This window comes from Meriones unguiculatus, chromosome 17 (assembly GCF_030254825.1).
Source record: "Meriones unguiculatus strain TT.TT164.6M chromosome 17, Bangor_MerUng_6.1, whole genome shotgun sequence".
Taxonomy (NCBI): domain Eukaryota; kingdom Metazoa; phylum Chordata; class Mammalia; order Rodentia; family Muridae; genus Meriones; species Meriones unguiculatus.
This window is the reverse complement of record NC_083364.1, coordinates 16,758,862-16,778,422: the sequence shown is the minus strand read 5'-3', so window position 1 is coordinate 16,778,422 and position 19,561 is coordinate 16,758,862. Positions and strand designations below refer to the sequence as shown.

General features: G+C 63.5%; 2 protein-coding genes across 6 annotated transcripts; both read right to left on the bottom strand.

The window, feature by feature from the left end:
• Window positions 1–3,134: 3,134 nt before the first annotated feature.
• Midn (midnolin) lies at window positions 3,135–13,165 on the bottom strand. 5 transcript variants are annotated; one of them, XM_021641877.2, is made up of 9 exons: window positions 12,927–13,165; window positions 11,020–11,622; window positions 9,881–9,968; window positions 9,631–9,693; window positions 7,671–7,799; window positions 7,260–7,574; window positions 6,923–7,067; window positions 6,110–6,382; window positions 3,135–5,136 (listed from the first exon to the last, which is right to left on the bottom strand). In XM_021641877.2, exons 2-9 carry the CDS (start codon window positions 11,253–11,255, stop codon window positions 4,859–4,861), a joined length of 1,527 nt encoding a protein of 508 aa, XP_021497552.1. In that variant the 5' UTR covers window positions 11,256–11,622; window positions 12,927–13,165; the 3' UTR covers window positions 3,135–4,858. The 5 variants fall into 5 exon arrangements, with proteins under 5 accessions (XP_021497552.1, XP_021497555.1, XP_060227086.1 ...); XM_021641880.2 differs by having other exon boundaries at window positions 6,923–7,064; window positions 12,927–13,162; XM_060371103.1 differs by lacking the exon at window positions 12,927–13,165 and adding an exon at window positions 11,712–11,731.
• A 2,295-nt stretch (window positions 13,166–15,460) lies between these two features.
• On the bottom strand, window positions 15,461–19,052 carry Atp5f1d (ATP synthase F1 subunit delta). Its single transcript, XM_021641934.2, has 4 exons — window positions 18,780–19,052; window positions 17,434–17,587; window positions 15,936–16,024; window positions 15,461–15,825 (listed from the first exon to the last, which is right to left on the bottom strand). The coding sequence occupies exons 1-4, from the start codon at window positions 19,050–19,052 to the stop codon at window positions 15,703–15,705; spliced, it is 639 nt and encodes a 212-aa protein (XP_021497609.2). The 3' UTR covers window positions 15,461–15,702.
• Between the last annotated feature and the right edge of the window lie 509 nt (window positions 19,053–19,561).

The window sequence follows — 19,561 nt, the reverse complement described above, 5'->3', positions numbered from 1 at the left end:
TCCCTATCAGTCCCTTGGACACCCAAAGCAGCAGCTGGCCCCGTGGCTGGGGGCGGGGGTGGAGGTTGGAATGTAAGGGGAGGAGGAAGGGTGAGGAAGGGGGCGGAAGTGAGGGAGGGGAAGGGTGGGCCAGCCAGTGAAAGGACGAAAATAGAGGGGGCCTGTGTGGAGACAGAAATAGAGAAAAGCTTGAAGGGACTGAGCCGGGGACCGAGCCAGCCTTGCACAGGAGCAGGGAGGCGTCCAGGTGACAGCCCTCCTCCTCCACCTGGCAGGCTGAGCGGCTCACCTGCCCCGCGTGACACCGGGGAGGACTGGGTGGCCGTGGGTGGGGCTGGAATCGGACTCCACACCCAGCCGCCGCCAGCATAGCCTCCTTCCCAAGGCCGGGCAGGAGGGTGGAGCTGCTTGAGGCCCCACGGGGGCGGCTATGCCCTGTGGGTACCATCTCTGGCCTCCTCCACGGGTTCTGTTCCTCCCGGCTGCCCACGCAGAGCCACCTCCAGACCTCTGCCTTCTCAGAGCTTACTGCCAGGTCCCGGCTGGAACGTGGCCACCCCACCCCCCAGGGGACTCCAGACTCTGGCAGGAAGCCATGACCCCTAGTGACCTCTTTCTGCCCGCCCCCGGCTGCCTGGTCACAGAACTTGCCCATCTGCGAGGTTACCCTCTTGGCAGGCTTGGCAGGTCACGCCACTGCTGGTCGCCAGCCCCTCCCGTGGTCTTCTCACCCTGGGCCAGCCTGGGCACAAGGCTGTTGTTTAGCACTGCTCGGCTCTGACCGCGCAGTCATCCTTCTGCCTCAGCCTCTGGAGCGTCGAGATGACAGGTGTGCGCCGCCCACCTCTCTCCCACTTCTTTAAGGAGACCACAGGCCACGACAGCTGAGGGTGACCTGGAATTCCTGCCCCGGGGTCCTCTCCTTCTCCAAAGAAGGAGCGTGCATTTTAACATCCTCGCCCTCCCCATCCTCCATCCCTGCCATCAGCCCTCGCAGCTTCTTCCGGATGGTTGGAATTTCGTGCCGTGCAAACCTGTTCTGCTTTTGCTGCCTCCACCTCCCAAAGGGTGATTATAAGCAGGGTCATGGCCAGGCGCCCCGCCCCCACCGCTCAAGTCTAGACTTGGGGGATCTCCTTCAGAGCCCTTACCAGCGTCTGTTTTTCCTAGCTCCCTATCCCCTTCGCAACGTTACCTGACTGCTGTCCCCGCAACACACCCTTTCTCTCTTCCAGCAACACTTGGCAAACTCCTATTCTTCCCGCAAAGCCCCTTCCTACAGGTCGCCTCCCTTCTTCAAGTCCTCCCAAGAGGCTGGGAAATGCAGGAGAACCGGGTGTGTGTGTGGGGGGGGCGTCAGTCAACCCAAAGGGGATGTGGCAGGAAACGCCGGTGTGCCAAGCGGGGTGCACGTGGCGTGTCTGTGCTGGGGGGTCCACGTGCGACACCCCCGGGGACGCCCCCTCTTCCGTCCAGGCCCAGCCGCAGCCGTCAAGCCTCAGCTGCGACTCCCGCCCCCAAGTTTGCAGACACGCGGGCAGAGGGGCGGGGCCGCTGCGCCTCCGCGCTGGCGCACTCGGCTTCGCCAGGCCGGAGGCCCCGCCTCCAGGGGACAACCTCAGGCAATTGGCGCTTCCGGAAGACCGACGGGCACTTCCACCAATGAGCCCTCCCCGCGGGCGGGCGGACCCCGGACCGACGCGCGGGCGGGGGCGGACGGGGCGCTCTCCCTGCGGTGACGTCGGGAGCCTCTCTCGGTGCGTTTCCCTGGCAACCGCGTTTCCATCTCAGGTTTCCGGGGGGCCGCCCCCTCCCATTCAGCTTTTTCCTCAATGGGGTGTTGTGCGGGGGGGGGGGGGTGCGGAAGGAAGCGAGGAGCCGACCCCGCCCCTCTGCGAGTTCGGCTGCCTTTGCTGGCCTGAGCCTCGGTTTACCTCTGCTTACCTGCCCTGCGCACTGGGCCTCTACTCGGGGACGGGGTGATGGCCCTGCGGTGGGTGGTTAGTCCGTTCGCCCCGAGCGCTGGCGGGGTGCAGAAAGCTTTGTGGTCCGGTGATCTGGAGGTTTCACGGCCTCAAAAGGTCGTGACCTTAGACTCCCAACATGCACGCACCTGCAGATCAACCACCTCCAGGGCCAGGCCTTGAGGTCCCCCGGGATAGCCTACCTTCCACCCCCAATTCGTGGACTAGGTTGGCGGATTCCTGATGGCTGGTGGCGCAGGCGCCTCCCTTCCTGGCCCCTCACCTACGTCCCGTGGTCCCCAAATATCTGAGCGTATTGACCATGAACTCTCCAGGGGTTAGGCTTGATGGGTCACCCGCCTTCTGGGTGTGGGCGTGGGACGATCTGGGGTTGCTGGGCGGAGGGAGGGGCAGAAAGCTCCTAAGGAGTCCCAGGCCGCCCTCGGGGAAGCAGCTGCTCCCTCACCGGCTGAGGACTCGAGAAACATAGATTCCTACAAGTCCACACCTCCAAGCCCAAAGCTGTGCTGGGGCCTCAGTCTCCTGGGTTATAAAATGGGAGTGTAACTACTTCTGACCACAGCAGAGCGCAGAAAGACAGAGGATTAAGAGGCTGAGAGGGAACTGTGTCAGCTCGAAACCTGAAGGCACGGAGGTGCCAAGGTCCCAGGCATCACCAGAGACTGTTGTGCCCAAAGGGGGTATAGGGGGAGCAGAGGACCGAAGGAGCCCGCCCTCAGGGGTGGGCACCGAGGGGCTAGTCACCTGGCCTGGCTGGCCTAGCTCCCCCAGAACGCGAACCCGCAGCGCCCCCGACCCCACACTGCCTGGAGTTTGGCGGCGAGAATCTGCAAAGTCCTTCCCAGACCCTGAGCTCCCGGGAGCTGGGAAGCTCTGCCCCGCTGCTGACTCCCACGTTCCCGTCTCCTGCCCACGGTGGAGCCGGGAAGTGAAGGCGAAAGCGTCGCCCAGGGCATGCCCCGGCCCCACGCCCAGAAGGACTTCCGGCCCCGGGTAGCAGGAAGTGGCGAGGCCCTCCCTCCCTCCGCCCTAGGCAGCTTCCTGCCAGACCCGAGCCGAAGAGGCTTGGGAAACCATTTTCGGGAACCAGGGCGCCTCAGTCCTAGAACAAGGGGCCTGGAATCCCTAAGGAGCAAGCGGGGGCTACGGTTACGTCTCATTTTTTTATTTGAAATTCGGTGCTCGTGTAAGTTTTTTTTTTTTTTATCACCCTTCAATTTTCAGTAAAAGGAGACTTGGGCGAGGTGGAGCCCCACAGCCGGATTCTCTCCCCCTCCCCCCGAGGGCGGCTAATGCTATGTGGGGAAGTCCGTCAGAGGGAAGAACTATGGGTGGGCTCCCGCCTGAGGCTTCCACCCTCAGCCCAGGGACACTTCACAGGCAGTTTAAAAAAATCCTAAAAAAACCCAAAACACACATTTAAATAGGTATCCAAGACAGCTTTAAAAAAATGCACCCACCTAGCCCACCCTCCCTTTTCTTTTTTGGAAAAAAAAAAAAAAAATTTGAGAACAAAACCAAACCAAACCGAATTCTTGCTTGGCCTCTACCCTTGGGGATCCCCTCCCCCCACCCCCCACAAAAGACCTTTACAGCTAGTCAACACGTTCACATCCCAAACCATTAAGGTTGAACACAGTGAGGAGGCAAAGACGGGGTCCACACACTAGAACAAAGGGATCCGAGGACAGGTGTTGGGGTGGACACACATCCCGTTATCATGAAAATTTTCAATGTGGAAGGGAAAACAACGAAAACCACAGATTGACCCCTGCTGAACCGGCCCCAGAGTGAGGGGAGGGCCAAGTGGCCCAGCAGCGTGCTCTCCCCAGAGCGGGGTTAATGCTGTCACAGCTCGACAGCCCACTCCCCATCCCGCCTTACAGGTGAGGTGGTCCCTCGGTTCACGTCCCCAGCAGGGCCTGGAGAGGGACAGGGGCTTCTCGCTGGGGACCCCTCCCACCACCTACCCCCCAGTTTTGCTTTTTTCCTAGAGAATAGCAACCATTACTGGCTCAGTCAGAGAAACGAAATCTATAAATAGTCCCCCAAGCTCCATCGGGAAGGAAGGTTAGGGGAGTGGGTGTGTGGAGGAAGGGAAAGGACAGTGGGGCAGTGTCCTGCAGAAAGGGTGGCCGGAGGCCTGTCCCTTCCTGTGAGGAAAAGGAGCCTCCCCACCTGACCAACAAACAGCCACCAGCTACAGCGTCTGCCATCAAAACAGCTTTTTGGGGTGAGAGCAGGGCTGGCCAGGCATGCTGGCAAAGGCCTGTCATTGTAGCACTTGGGAGACTGAGGCAGAAGGCAGGCTGTGGGCATTGTGGACAAAGAAGTATTTCCCTGTTGAATCTCTTATTAGTTTCCAGGGTGGGAGGGGCGGGGGATCCAGCTGGCCTGGAATGGAGGCCAAGTCTGCAGACGGGGGTGGGGGTGGGGGACACTCCTCTCGGGTCCCCAACCCTCATCTGTAAAGTGCTTCTTGGAGAATCTACGTGGAGTTAAAATCCTGAATCGGGTTTCGGGTGGGGGTGGGGAGAGCTGCGCAGAGCGGAAGGGCTGGGGTGGGTGGCTTCCTCCGTCTGGGCCATCTGGGAACAGACTGCTACATATTTGGAGCTGGAGAAGGTGGGAGGGAAGGGCCCTGGCGCAGAGGCCGCGACCACGGTGAGGGAGGAAGGAGAGGTGGGCATGTGAGAAGGGATGCAGGGCAGACAATCAGGGGGAGGAGCTAAAAAAGAATCAGAAAGGCTGGTGAGTGGCGACGGAGGTAACCTCCTGCCCCCTAGAGCTGGGCTGCTCAGCGTCCGTGCTGTGGCTTCCCCCTGCCCGTGTCTGGGGTCCGGGACGTGACAGACCCAAGGGGACTGGATCCTTTAAGCCACCACAAACTCGGACTGGATGTCCGGGTTGACTTCAGGCTTCCAAACGGAGTCCTCGAAGTCGAGGCCCAAGCCTGCAGCCTCGCTGGGGCTGCCTCCGCCCCCACTGCTGCTGCTGTCACTGCGGCCAGCTTTGCGGCTGGGGGTCCAGTGGTAAGGACCCCGGGCGTCCCTCCGGGCCTTCCTTCGCAGGCGTTTCTGCTGCAGCAGGAGCTGGAGGCGTTCCACTTTGCAGCGCGTGGCGCGGTTCTCTGTCTGTCGCAGTCGGTCTCCTACAAAAGGGGACAGGCCTCCGTGAACCCTGAGCCCCGACTCGCGATGCCGGAGCACCACCAACGGGGAGGAGCAGGGCACACAATGCCCCAGCCCCACTCCCGTTCCTGGGGAATGCTGGGAGGGCAGGCAGGGCTGTGGGCTGACTAAGTGTTGTACCGGGGTTTAGTCACAGAAATGCAGGAAGTAAGCAGGGCGCAACTCCTCTAATTCCAGAGGCAGGAGGCCTGAGGCCAGCCTGGTCTACAGAATAAATTCCTGGACAGGCCGAGCTACATAGTAAGAACCCCGTCTCAAAAGACCAAAGGAGAAATGGCACGGTATGGTTGGATACACCGGTCACCAGTTATTTAGGAGGCAGAGACCCAAAAACTCCAAGTTCAAGACCAGCTTGGACAACAAAGTAGAAAATAAAGACTAAGAGAGCCGAAGGCTTGACTGAGCAGGGAGAGAGCGCCCTGCCTAGAGGCCCCTGGTGAGAGACTGAGGGTCTCTCTAATGAAATACAAACGCCAAACAAGCAACCTCAAAAGAACCTGTTTCCAGAACAGGTGCTACCAAGCTTCTGCCTCAGTTTCCCTCCTTGGAGAACAGGGCTATGGAGGCAGGTGATCTAGGTAGGGCACAGTGGCCACAACCATCCCACAGCTCGGGTGGGGGAGGGCCTGTCTGGCCCATCTTAGGGGCTCGAACTGATTCAGCCATTCATGAAAGAGCCAAAGGCCATCTGGAGATGGGCCTGGGGAGGGGGGAGGAGGAAGTGAGGCCGGGGCCCTCCGGAGCTCACAAGGACCCTCTGTGCAGCAACGAACAGTTGCCTCCTTTTCTCCCAGCTGGGGCAGGTCTGAGGGGGAGGGGAGCAGCTGCCAGCTCCAGGGGGACCCCAGGCAGGTCAGCTGTTCCCTCTGCCACCAGCTCACAAAGAGAAAGCCTTGACCGACAGGGAGGCTGGGTCGGGTGGGGAGCACTCACCAGGGGGCTTGCACATTCGGATCTGGCTCTGGCCCTGGAGCAGGGAGGTGGGAGCTGTGGCTGCCAGCTTCTCACAGGAGGTAGTTTTGGGGGTGAGGTCGGGGGCCGGTGAGGCAGGTGAGCACTGGGCATGGCAGCGGAGCTGGGTCAGCGAGGGTGGCATGCCCTGGTAATGCCGGGTGGCACTTAGGAGGTCATTCAGTATCTGCAGGATGGTGCCGATGTCCCGCCGCGGCCGCCCGCTGCTGTCTTGGCAGTTGGGATGCAGTGTGCCTGTTAGTGGAAAGGATCACGAGCCCCTGTGAGCCCCAGGCCCTGTTCAGCGTGGGGGAAGGAGACAGCGAGGTGCAGCGAGGGAGGTCTTAGACCCCAAGCCAAAGCTGGGCGGCGGTGGCGCACGCCCTTGATCCCAGCGCTCTGGGAGGCAGAGGCAGGAGGATCTCTGAGTTCAAGGCCAGCCTGGTCTACAAGAGTTCCAAGACAGCCAAGGCTACACAGAGAAGCCCTGTCTCAAAAAAAAAAAAACAACAAACCAAAAAGACCCCCAAAAGACAAAAAACACAAAACCAAACCAAACTCCCAAGACGGCTGGGGAACCTAAAGAAGAGCCCACCTCGAAAAAGGGTGTGGCCCAGCAGCAGCAGCGCAGCCTCAGCAGAGCCCATGTGACCACAGGGGCACAGGTGGCACGCCCTATGTTGTCTCGGGTCACACAGGTGCGCGCCCCAGATTCCCGGGGGGGAAGAGGTTTAGAGAGCGCAGCGGGGACGTGGGACCTCAAGCTCAACAACACTCAGGTGTGGCCACACCTACCAGAGAAGGTCCCTGAGAAGACCCCCGGGGCGTGGTTCACGAAGCTCTCGATGACGGCACCGGGTTTGCGGGAGCGGGCGGTGGGGCTGCTACCTGGGGTGGAGGTGGCGCTGCTGCTGGCCGGCGGAGAACAGTCCATCTGCTGCTGAGAGACGGAGACAAGTGGGTACCGAGGTGGGGGCACTCCCCGCCTCAGCTTCCCCAGCCTCCAAGGGCAGCCTCAGGGCGCTCCGACCAGCCCCAGGCTCCCATCTGCGAGCCTGCACTTGACCAAGGCCACCTAGCCGGAGCCCCCCACCCCACCCCCCTGGTGCAGAGGGAAGATTCGCATCCTCACCTCGGGACAGGCGGTGGAGGCTGCGTGGGATCGGAAGGAGCCGGCGGTGACGGGGGCAGGGGACACTGGTGAAGGGCTGCTGGATACTGGGGGCACACGGGCGGCACTGGACACCGACCGACAGGGCGAGGACACCGGGGCGGCCACGCTGGACTCTCCCCGGGCCGCAGCGGCGGCGGCCGCGGCGGCGGCGAGCACGTGGCGGTGCTGGAGTGGGGCATGCTGGGCGGCCAGCTGCAACTGCACAAACATCATGTGATCCCCGACGCGCAGGGCCAGGGTCAAAGGCGAGCGGCCTGACAGGAAGTCGCTGACCTGCGGAGAGAAGCGGGAGGCAGCCGTCAGTGGCCGGCGTTCTCATTCCCGATGCCCCCGGCCCAGCCCGGCCCAGCTCTCCCCGCCGTGTGTGACCTGGGGCCTCTCGCCGCCCCTCTCTGGGCTCTGGGGTCCCTGTCGGTGCCACGGACGCTTAAATAAAATCAATCTGTATTTCCGGAAGCCTCCTCCGGCAGCCCGGCCTGGCCCGGGTGTCGCTGGGGGCTGTGGGGGGGACAGAGGTGGGTCAGATTGGAGCCCCTGGTTCTCCCCAGCCAACTTGGGTCCTTTAAAGGGGAAACTGAGACCAGATGGGCGGGGCCCAGCTGATGGTCACTGCCCTCCCTCAAGTCATCACCTCTCCTTTCCCCCACCTCAGCCTCCAGATCCTGCCTGCCCGTGAGTCTAGCATTGGAGAACCCCTGGTAAGGCTCTCCCTTAACAGCTAAGCTGAATCCTGAAGGACCTCTCCAGTCAACCTTTGCTTTCCCAAGATAAATATTTATATGTCCTGGGCTGCGAGAAGGGGAAGGGCCTGGAGGCCTGTCCCCAAGGGCCTCCATTTGCTCTGGTAAGCATGTGCTCGCTCTCTGACCTGCTGGCTGTCTGCCCCCTCCCCGGCCTCGCACACTGTGGGGGCTTCTCTGTGGGCCTACCTGACCCCTGGATACACTGGGCACCCTCTGCCCCACCTGTGGGGCCCTGGCATCAGCCTTGTTCTCCCCATAGGCTGGGGGGGGGGGAGGTGGAGGTTTCTGAGAAGTGACATAGAGGCTATGAGTCACAGCAGACTGCCTCGCAACTCCCTCCCCTGGCTCTGCTGGCAGAGGGCTGGAGTAACCTTCTCCACTTGGGGCCCCATGGGGAGGGGATGAAGGGGTGAGCAGGCAAGAAAGCAGCCAGACCCCGAACTCCCGCCTCCCCGCCCCAGGTTCTCCTCCGCCTTACTCCCTTCCAGGCAAGGGCTTGAAATAGCTTCCTGAGCACCTGGGGTCACCCCTTTCTCTCGTGGGGGTGGGAGGCACAAATGGGTGGCCAGGTGAGTGATGCACTGTGGGGGGGGGTGTCTCAAGGCTCCACCTAACGCCCCTTCTAGTTCCCTCATGCCAGGCCCATCCCCCACAGACCAGCAGGCAAGTCTGCTCCTCGGACCCAGAGGCCGGACCACCCAGCCCCGGAGCCCCTGCGCCCCTAGCTGGGGAGACAGCACACCACACATCTGCGGCCACCGTGGGGGCCTCGGGCGGGCAGGCTTCCTGTATCCAGGCCTGGGCAGGGGAGGGTCCCGGGACCCTGCCTACTCCCCCTATCAGGGTGGCCACAGTCTGCTCCCCTGCTCCGCCACTGTGCCGAGGAGCTAGAGAAGCTGGGCGGCTGTGAGCAAGCAGGGCCCTGCTGCAGCCAAGAATATGCGGAAAGGAAGGGGGGGAACCCTCAACAAATCTGGGAACCCTCCTCAGAGCCAGGCCCAGCCTCCCTCCTGGCTGCTTACTAAATGTTTTCTTAACATCCTGTGGAGGCCTCCCTGGCCTAGGGCTGGGTGCCCCTGCCTGCCCCTCCCCTTGTTGGGGCAGAGAACAAAGACCAGAGAGAGGAGGGGGGGCTGGGAGACTGCCCACCCCTTTGCACCAGCGGCTTAAGTTCTGTCACCCTACTTCTCCAAAGGCACCCCCACGGGGTTTTTATTTCGAGGGGCGCAAGGGGCACACAGTCTACAGTGGGAGGGCACTAGGCCTCGGAGGGGACAAGCTCCAGTGAGCATGGGCCAAGGTCACCCACAGTCAGGGCCGGTGGGAAGATCGGCCCTTCCCCCCCAACCAATGGCAGCCACCGTGGGAGAGAAAAGTTCTCAAGGTCAGCTGGTCAGGTGCTGGGGGAGGTAGGGAGGAAGAGGAAGCGGGGTGACCAGGCCAAGCTGGCACCAAGGCGGGGCTTTCTTCCCCTCCCCCACAGGCCACCAGGGAAGCACAAACAGCTGGAGGCTCTAAGGGTGTCCCTAGGCGTGGCCGCTGCCGCCAGAGCCCACCTCCGGGTCAGGACGGCGGCGGGTGCTTACCTGGGTCTCGGTCAAACTTTCCAGGGCTTGCATAACGGACTGTTCGGGCCTTGAGGCCTGGGACTACAAAGAGAGGGATGAAGAGTGACCTCAGTGTGGGTTTAGAGCAGGGAGCTGGGGAAGGGGCCCTGTGAACTGGGGTCGGGTGGGAGAGCTCATTTCCAAGGGACAAGATGGTGCATTTATGGAGTGAGGTGGCCAGGGTTAAGATTACAGAAGCCTCCAGGGCACGCGCCCCTCAGTCATTTACCATGAGGCCAGCTTCCACCGTGGGCACGAGCGTCAACTTGCTCCCATCCCCCACGCCGAATTCCTGCAGCTTCCCCGAACTGAGCCGGCTGGGGGTAGGAAGGAAGAGGGTGAGACGGGAGACTACACAGAGACGCGGAAGCGGAGGCCGAGGAGGAGGAGGGCTGAGCGTGCGCAAGGAGTGGGGAGGACGAGCGCGCGTCCCACCCCACCGCTCGCTCCCCAGGGCGCTCCGAGTGCCTCGGGGAGGCCTCCTGGTCCTGGGAGCCCCCCTCCTCACCGGATGACTTTACTCAGGGTTAAAGCACCCCCCCACCTGCGAGGAAGGAGACTCTGCTATCACCTGCACCCCCGTGGGCTCTTTGCCACCCTCCCCCGCAGCCCCCTCCAGGCCAGCTCCTGCCTACAACTCCCCATTTCTTGCCCGGGCCCGTCTTTGTGGGCGCCGCGGGCCCTTTTAGAGAGAGGCCTTCCGGGGCTCTGCCGACCCAGGTTCCCCCTCCTCCCTCCCGGGCGCAGGCCGCTGCTCAAACAAAGAAGACCCTCCCCCTCTCGCCCCTCCCCCACTGAGGCCCCTCCGCTGGGGATGGACACCGTGTGTCCCCAGAGGCCCGCGAGGGGACGGGTAGGGAGGGGGTGAGGGACTCCCTGGCCTGGAGGCGATTTAAATACCGGGTTGGGGGGAGGTGTGGGGAAGCGAGAACAAAAGGGGGCAGAGAGACGCAAGTGATGGGGAGACAGCCAGACGCAGAGGGGGCCGTCAAGCAGATGCGGAAGCGGCGAGACCGCCGGCACAGGAGGGGGTGGCTCTGCACCCCCTCCCGGCGCTGAGGACAAACCCCTCCCCGTGCCATCCCGGGGGCCCACATCTGCCGTGCCACCCCCGTAGTTCCCGTGTATCCTGTGGCCCCGCGGGGCGCTCCTGCCTTTGTGCAGACCCCGACGGGGGAGGGGGCGCAGGCGAGTAAGGCCGAGCAGAGGGCGCCCGAGAGCGCGCAAGGCGCGCCGCGCGCCCCCGCCCCCCGTCTGGCTGCCCCCTGCTTCCCCGCGCGGCGCGCTCTTTGTTCCCGCCCGGGGCCCGGGCCCGAGGGGGCGGCCCGGTGCCAGGGGGCGCGCAGGCGGGGGCGGCGCTCTACCTACGTGTCTTTGTGAAGCAGCGCCAGGCGTTCCTTGGGTACTTTGAGGCGTTGGGACAGCCTTTTGCGCAGCCCTTCCACAGTCTCGTCGTGGGGCACCGACAGGTCATAGCGGGTCCCGGTGGTGCTGTGTATCGCCAGGCTCATGGGTGCGGCCGACTCCGTGGCCGCGCTCAGCTCGCAGGCGCCGCCGGGGGCCCCGCGCCGGCAGCTCCGGGCGCCGCCGGGCTGCGGCTCCATCCCCGGCGCGCGCAGGACTGGGGTCCGCGGGTGGCCTCCAATCCTCGCCGGGACTCCCCCGCCGGAACGAGGTCCTCCTCCGCTCCGCGGGCGCTCCTTGGTGAAGGTCCCAACCTTAGCAGTGGAGCCGGCAGGCGAGAATCCGAGCGGCGCTCCGGGGTCGCGTGGGCTCCTTGGTTTGCGCCCCGGGGTGGGGTCTGCGATCCGGTTTCAAGGGCGGAGGATGGCGACCCGGGCAGGGCACGGGGAGGGTTCTACAGAAAGGGGGCGAGCTACCCCGGCTCGCACGGTGCCTGGATCCCTCTCGGGTCGTGCTACCCCGCGCGTCCCTTCCCTTAGCAACAGCCGCAGCCGCCGCTCGCAAGATCTGGGGGTGAAAGTACGAAGAAAAAAAAAGTTATCATGTATCAACGTTCCAAGGGGCGGGACCACCGCCCCCTCCCATTCACTACTTACTCCGCCGGCCAGGCGGCGGCCAATCAACACACACAGGCCGCCCAGTCCGTCGCGCGCCCGGGCCAATGGGAACCGCCGCGGGGCTGCCCCACGTGGCAGCGAGGCCCGCCCCCTCGCCCCGCCCCATCCCTCTTGCATCCAATGGAGACGCCAAGGGGGTTGGGCTGATGGCGCTCCTGACCCGCCCCCGCGACCCCCACCCGAGTCCAGAGCCATTCATAAGGCCCAGAGAGCGCAACAAAGGGCGAGGGTAGCGGACCCCGGGTAGGAGGCCGAGCGGCCTGCCCCCCCCTCCGCGGGAGCGCGGCCCCACCCGCCCGCAGAGGCAGCGCTCTGGAGAGCAGGCCGTGGGCCCGGCCATTGTTCCCGACTGAGAGAGGAACAGGAAATCGTGGGGCCTCCCCGCGGGCTCCGTCCGGGAAGCAACGGCCTGCGGAAGCTGTCGCTCGAGCCCAGAGCCTCATGGCCAAGGGTCGCGGGTTGGGCTCTCAAGGACGGGCCAGTCCTCCGCCCCCGTGGGTGGGCGGATGCAATGATATCGGAGAACTTGGGCGGGACCCGCGGCTTGGGCGGGGCCCTGCAGCTCGGTGACGTGGCTCTGATTAGATCCGTCCCTCCCGAACCAGGGCCACTTCGCGTCCCAACCTAACCCACCCTCCCCTGTTTTCTCTGTCACCCCCCCACACCCCATCCCGGGTCGGCCCGTTTCCCGAGGTGCTCCCGCCCAAGCCGTGACGTGACGCGGCGTCCCCGGCTGCGCCCGCGCGCGCCCCGCTCCGGGCAGCGGTGAGTCAGCAGCCCCGGCGCGCCCTCTGCAGTCCCCGCCCGGGAGCGCTGCCCGGGTCCCGGGGGAGGAGTGCCCGTGCGTCTTGCTTGGGGAAAGGGGACGCAGAGACTCGGGGGTGGGCAGGTGGGGAGGCTCCGTCGAGAACCTTTGCTTTTACGCGCGGAGACTTAAGGCCGCACGTACAGGGAAACTGAGTCTCTTATCTGCAACTAGTTCAAGGTCAATGCCTGGAAAGAGGGAGGGGGCGTGGGCAGCGGTCCCGACAGGGCGGTGCCCATAGGACGCGGCCCCTCCCATCCCACAAGTGGGGGCTCCTTGTCCGGAGGCACCCCGGGCGCCGAAGGTTCAAAGAACAAAGAGTGGAAAGCCCGAGGAATCCTCGACGAGTGGGGACCCCTCTCCCCGTCCTGCGGCCTCCCTCTACTCACCGGGCACCGTCAGTCCTGGGTCCCCACTGCTCCAGACAACCTGTGTGCGGGCCGTGGCGAGAGGTGGCCGTGCGGGTCTGGGGACAGGCAGGCGGCCCCTGAGCCTTTATCCGCGCCGCCTTCCCTGGGGTGGAGTTTGGGCGGGCAAGGGGCGGGGGGCCGGGCACTGGTGACGCATCTGCCCCCCTGCCTGCTGGCCTGGGCTTGGGAGACCGGGCCGTAGGGCTTCGCAGCACCCACAGAACAGTCCCTCAGGGGTGCCACCGGCTCGGGTAACTCCTACCTCCACCCATACTCAGGTGCACCTCACATTGTGGGGGGGGTGTTCTGGCCCACTTCCCTGCCCCGCCCCCTTTCCTGTTGTCCTGGTGCTTCCGCCTGGGGGCGCCCGCCTTGGGAAGGGGGGGGAAGGACGGGAAGGGGTTCCTGAGTCAGCAGCCTGGGTCCAGGAAAACAGGGCAGTGTCACCTGGCAGGCAGCGGGGTGCCCCGGACAGCTGCCTGATGGCCTGGCCTCCGCATCCTTTCCCGGTGACCTCAGAGGCCATTTCTGTGACGATTCAACCACCCCTGGCCTGCCTAGGCCAGTCACCTGTGTGACCTCCATGAGTAGCCCAGTCCCCGACGCACCCTGTACCATGTGTCCCAGGAGTCAGCTCCGGTCATTGGGCTTGGCAGCACGTGTCCGCATCTCCAGCCCCTCTGGGCCAATTACAAGGTAGCCAGACAAACAAAGGAGACCTCCTATGGGGACATTCTGCAGCCCCAGCTGTGGGGTCCGTTCTCACACGCTGGCCCTAGCCGTTGGGGTGGACACTTGCCCACCCTACGGAGCAGGAAGCCAGCCCTTTAGCCAGGAACCAGACTGTCGCTCGAGTGGCCTCAGCAGAGGGCTTCCTGAAGACGAGGCTGCACTCTCCCTCCTGTCCCCACTCTACCACCGCCTGTCCACTTACCCACTTATCGGATCTCCTGCTTTATCTGGCCAGGGCACCTCTACCACCCCTACCCTGGGCGCCCCTCCCAGGCCAGTTCCTTCCTGCCCTCTGTCGTGCTCTGCCTGATCACGCTGGACAGGCGTGCTGGGCCCCCTGGGTGGCAAGCAGGCGTGTCCGGACACTCCCAGCCCCCCCAGGGTCACTTGGAGGCCCAGGGACTGAGGGATGGACAGAGCCTGTTCAGGAAGTAGGGAGACCTTTACCACCAGGTCAGAGGCAAGGTTGGACCCAGGAAGGATGTGATGGTGTGCACTGGGGCAGGTGAGGTGGGCTGGCTCTGGCAGGACCATTAGACTGAAATCTACTGCCCACACTTCCTGCTTCCTGGCCCTTCTTCCTCCATGATCCACTGCCCTTAGGTGTGAAGCCCCAGGACTCAGAGCTCTGTCCAGGCCCTGCCCTCAAGGAGGTCCCAACCTCTGGGCGCCCCACCCCGCCTGACTGCTGTCCCAGGACGCAGCACAGGGTGTCCTGTCCCGAGGCCGGGCTCCAGAGCTCGCACCTCCTTGCCGGAGATGCCTCTCTGGTTTTGGTAGGGCGGTATGAGGGAGTCACACTAGGTGTACTAGCCCAGGCTGGGCTGTTCTGAGGGCCTCCTGTTGACATCTGTCCAGCCTGTGTCTTTGGTTCTAATTGACAAGGCCCCTGGTGGCCCAATCAGCCAGGACCTGGGATCCCAGCCTGAGGACAGAGGGTGGGGCATGGGCAGGCCCTGAAAGATGACCTCAATGACCTCTGGGGCCCACACACCTCTAAGCCTGAGCCAGGCAAGGTGGGGCCCTAGAATGACCCTCCCATCAAGTATCCGGGAACACCCCCAGGCTGCAAGTGTCTGGAGGGCTCTGGCACACTCAAGCCCAGATCAGGCGCAAGTGGCCATCAGGAGTCACCCACACAGGGCCCTGACGTGTGCGACAAGCTTCACTCAGGCCCTAGCTGGCCTGCTGGCCACTGTCCAGGTAGTTCAGATGACTGGTGATGGCAGGCTCTGACCCTCCTCGCATTCCTCGAAGCCCAGAACTAGTGTCGGCCCCTGAAGGGGTGGGGTAGGGGAGTCAGCACACTACCTGGCCGTCAGGGTGGGGTTGGGGGGTGGTTGTAGAAAAGGGTGGGGTGTGCCAGGGCCACCCCACCCCACCAGGGGCCAGCTAGGGGCCTAAGTGCCTAAGGAGGTGCCAACCGAACCAGGCACCGGGAAGGTAGCCAGCTAGGCTAGGGCCACCCACAGGCTGGGTGTGCCCAGGGCGGGGCCTCCGTGGGAGCAGGTGGTACCTGCCTCTTCCCAGAGCCTGTGGGTGGAGCAGGGGGCCTCAAAGGGAGGGCCGTCCTCCCTGGTGGTCAGGTGCTGAGTCTGGCCAGCAGTGCTAGCCACACCCACCGTCTCTTGCCCATCCCACCTTGGCAAGCGGCACCCCAACAGCCAGTGAATCCCACCCACTGTTGTCCAAGTGCCTCTGGGGGCCCAGATACAGGAACCCCAGGCAGGGGCGGGGAGGGTCTTGGCTTTGTGCTGTGCAGTTAGAAACGAGAACACTCAGCTGGTTCCTGGTGTTTAATGGACAGGCCGGGGCAATCGGTGCCAGCTCTCCAGGGCAGCATGGGGATCCCGGGCCGTGGGCAGCCTGGGGGAAGACCTCCACGACCTGGCAGGCAGGCACCAGGAAGTTTTAAGCCAGTAACCGGAGCACGGCTGCCCCCTGGTGGCAACTAGAACAGCAGCCAGCCGCACAGCCCCGAGAGGCTGCAAAGACCTGGCGGTGGGTGACGACCACGCACTGCCTACTCCAGGGCTTTCACCAGGGCCTCGTTGGCCTCAATGCGGATCTGGATCTCGGCCCGCGCTGGCCCGTCCGCTGCACCTGACAGTTCCGACTGCGCCTTCTCCAGGTTGGCCCGGGCCGCCTGCCAAGGGGCAGGCAGGGTGAGCACGGCAGTGCCACACTGTGGCCCGCCCCACCCCAGCAGCCACACCTGCCCTGCCCAGAGCCTCAGTTTCCCCTTCCGATGCTCACCCCCAGGTCCAGCATGTCCAGCGTCACAGCTTCTTCAGCTAGTAACTGCACTGAGGAGTCCGCGTTCACGGTGATGGAGCCACTGCTCACTATGGAGAGATGTCAGAGACTGCTCACTACGGACAGAAGCCAGAGCAGCCTCCACCTGCCAGTGTGCTCACAGGAGTCCTCCACCTCCTCCCAGTGTGCTCGCAGGAGTCCTCCACCTGCCACTGTGCTCACAGGAGTCCTCCACCTGCCACTGTACTCACAGGAGTCCTCCACCTCCTCCCAGTGTGCTCACAGGAGTCCTCCACCTCCCAGTGTGCTCACAGGAGTCCTCCACCTGCCACTGTGCTCACAGGAGTCCTCCACCTCCTCCCAGTGTGCTCGCAGGAGTCCTCCACCTCCTCCCAGTGTGCTCGCAGGAGTCCTCCACCTCCTCCCAGTGTGCTCGCAGGAGTCCTCCACCTCCTCCCAGTGTGCTCGCAGGAGTCCTCCACCTCCTCCCAGTGTGCTCGCAGGAGTCCTCCACCTCCTCCCAGTGTGCTCGCAGGAGTCCTCCACCTCCTCCCAGTGTGCTCATGGCCAGCCGTCCAGGGTGACCCCGAGCCTGGGGCTCAGGCCCAGCATGTAAGCGGCTGCAAAAGGATTCCTGCCTGGCCTTGGTGCACAGGTCACCCAGCCCTGGGCTGACCTCATCCCCAGGCTGAGACAGGGGACTACCAGCTCAGCCAACTAGGGCAACACAGAGAGATGTCCTCTCAAACTAAGAGTGAAGGAGGAGCTAGCGCTGAGGTGCGGTCAGTACTGTGCTTGCCTGGCACATGCAGGGCCCTGGGTCCAATCCCCAGCATGAAGGAAACTGGGTGTGGTGACACACCTGTCGCCCAGCATGTGGGGCGAGGAGGCTCAGGAGCGCACAGTCAGCCTGGGCTACAGGAGGCCCTGCTGTGAGCTAAACAAAACAGGAAAGCGAAGGGGCTGCAGAGCTGAGAAGACCAGCTATGCCAGCAGATCGAGCAGGGTGCCCGGGAAAGCCCAGGTGCCCGTGACCCTGATGCCGGGGGCAGGCACAGCGATGGCTGCGGCTCACTGGGCAGCCTGCCCAGCCAGAAAGAGGGCAAACTCCAGGTTCAGGCCCTCCGTGAGAGGAATGAAGACAGGAGACGGACAACAGCCACCCCCTCGAGAGTGCGCACGCACGCTCGCACACCCCTTGCCCATGCATGACCGCGCAGAACAGACAGGGCCGGGGGTGTGGAGGCCTAGACCAGTGATGCTGGCGGCTCCCCTGCCCAGAGGGCTTCTCAAGGTCCCCCTCAACGCCGAGCCCCGAGACAGCACAAGACATTCCTCTCCATCTGGGGAAGGGGCGACGGAGGGCCCTTCATCGGGCTTCCTCCTACCCTGCAGGCTAGCTAGCTCAGCCCCTCACTTCCCTCCATGCTCCACCTGGGCGAGCTGCCTGTTGCCTTTGCTTTCTCCCTGGCCTGTGGGGGACCTGGGCCCCACTCACCAAAGTACTTCGTTGTGGTGCCGTCCTCAGCGTGGACCACTACCAGCCCAGGCCGCAGGACCTGCAGTGTGGGAACGTGGGAGGCCAAGATGCCAAAGGCTCCGGTCAGCGTGGGCACGTCCACCTGCCGGACGTTGGCAGAGTCAAAGAAGACCTGTAGGAGAGTGTACAGCATGCGGTAGGCAGTGCCCCGGCATCATGGCGACTGCGCTCTCCTGCTGTGCGATGGCCGCATGGAGGATTTTTTTTTTTTTCCCTCTTTGGTTTTTTGAGACAGGGTTTATCTGTGCAGCCTTGGCTGTCCTGGACTCAATTTGTATGCCAGGCTGACTTCGAACTCATAGCAATCCACCTGCGTCTGCCTCCCAGGGCACTATGATTACAGGCGTGTGCTGCTGTGCCCATCGAGGGTGAGATTCCGGTGGGGCATGGAGGCCATTAGCCTCAGCTTGCTCACCTATGAAATGGGACGCCTGTGTCTAAGGAGTGTGTAGGTGGCTCAAAACACAGGGCCGTGCAGGACAGGGTGCTGCTCCAGCCCCTGGGATGGCATCCTTGGAGACGGAGTTTCTGGGAAACCCTATGGCTGTCCTCCCACCAGTCCAGGAAGTTGCTTTGAGGGGAACAAAAACCTAAGGCCAACCTAGGCTTATGAAGGGCACAGGTGTGAGTTGAAAACCCCCGGCTGGGGTCTGCACAGGGAAGAGCTTTGGTCCAGGGGAACGCAATGGGATGAGGAGCCAGGCAATCCCACCAGTGCTGGGGCTTCCATTCTGAGACCATTCAGTGGCAGGATCTGGGTCCAAGAAGGGGTCTGGGTTTGGGTAGTGGTGACTCCTGCTTGGGTGACCTCTTGGTAACATCATGGGTAATAACTGGGATCCATGTAAATCCCCAAGAGGACAGGACTGTGGCCCATAGCAATCCTGGGGTCCAGGTGACACCACCTAAGCCTTGGGTGGAGGCTGGGGTTCACATGAACCTCAGGGACAAGACCTAGAATACAGGTGACGCATCAGAGGATGGGACCTGAGTGACCTCCACCAAGGTGTGGGGCTTGAGATCCGTGTGAGCCCCCCTCAGCTCAGCGGGCAAAATCTGGGTTCCAGGTATAGGTGACCTCTCCCCCACCAACACACAGGGTGGAGTCTTGGGTCCACGCCTTTAGGGGTGGGACCTGAAGTTTCAGTGAACACAGGTCTGGCCCTGGGTGACCCTACCGAGGGGGCGAGGCCCGCGGAGAGGGTTCCCGTGGGGTTGGAACTTGAGACCCAAAACAAGTGGATCCTCCACCCACCACAGGTTAAGTCAGGGTCTTGGCGACCCCGGGGACTGCGAGTTCGCACCTGCGTTGGGGAAGCGAAGGTGAAGGACATCTGTCCGGGCCCGGCGGCGGGGGCAGGCGCGGCCGCGGCCTCGGCGTAGGTTCGCGCCTGGAGCAGCAGGCGGCGCAGGCCCGGGCGGCGAAGCAGCGCGGCAGGCAGCATGGCGGCGGGGGCGTCCGTGAATCTCGGGCGGCGTGGACAGCGGACACCCTGGGACGGCGAGGCGGCCTTGAGGGAGGGCGAGGAGGACGGCGCGCGCGGCCTTCTGGGAGGCGCGGTTCCCACCGTGCGCATGCGCACACTGCGGTCCCCTGTAGGCCGCGCGCACTGCAGAGCGCGCTGAGCATTCTGGGAGGTGTAGTTTTTCTCGCCTTCCCTGCGAACGAAGCGCAGGGTCCTCAGGACGAGGTTAGGCTGAGCCGCAGCTGGACACCCACCCGCCGGAGGGGACATTTGGCGCGGAAGGGATGGTGACAGGTGTCGATCAGCGTAGAGTAGCGTATTCGAGGTCCAAAGAAGAAACCTGTTGGGAGAGGAAAATGGAAACGTAGACTAGCAGCTGGGTGTCGTAACGCGCTCTTGCAGCCCCAGCCGAGTGATCGGAAGGGGACCACCGAGTTCCACGACACAGTGAGAAGTGCGCACCGAAATACATCGTTAAAAAAAAACAAATGGAACCAATGTGCGGTTCATCCCAGCTCTTCGGAGGCAGAGGCAAACGGGGCCCCTGAGTTTGGGGCCACCCCGGTCTACACAGTGGGAATTTGCCTACACGTAATAAAATTGGTGCCGCCGCCGGCTGC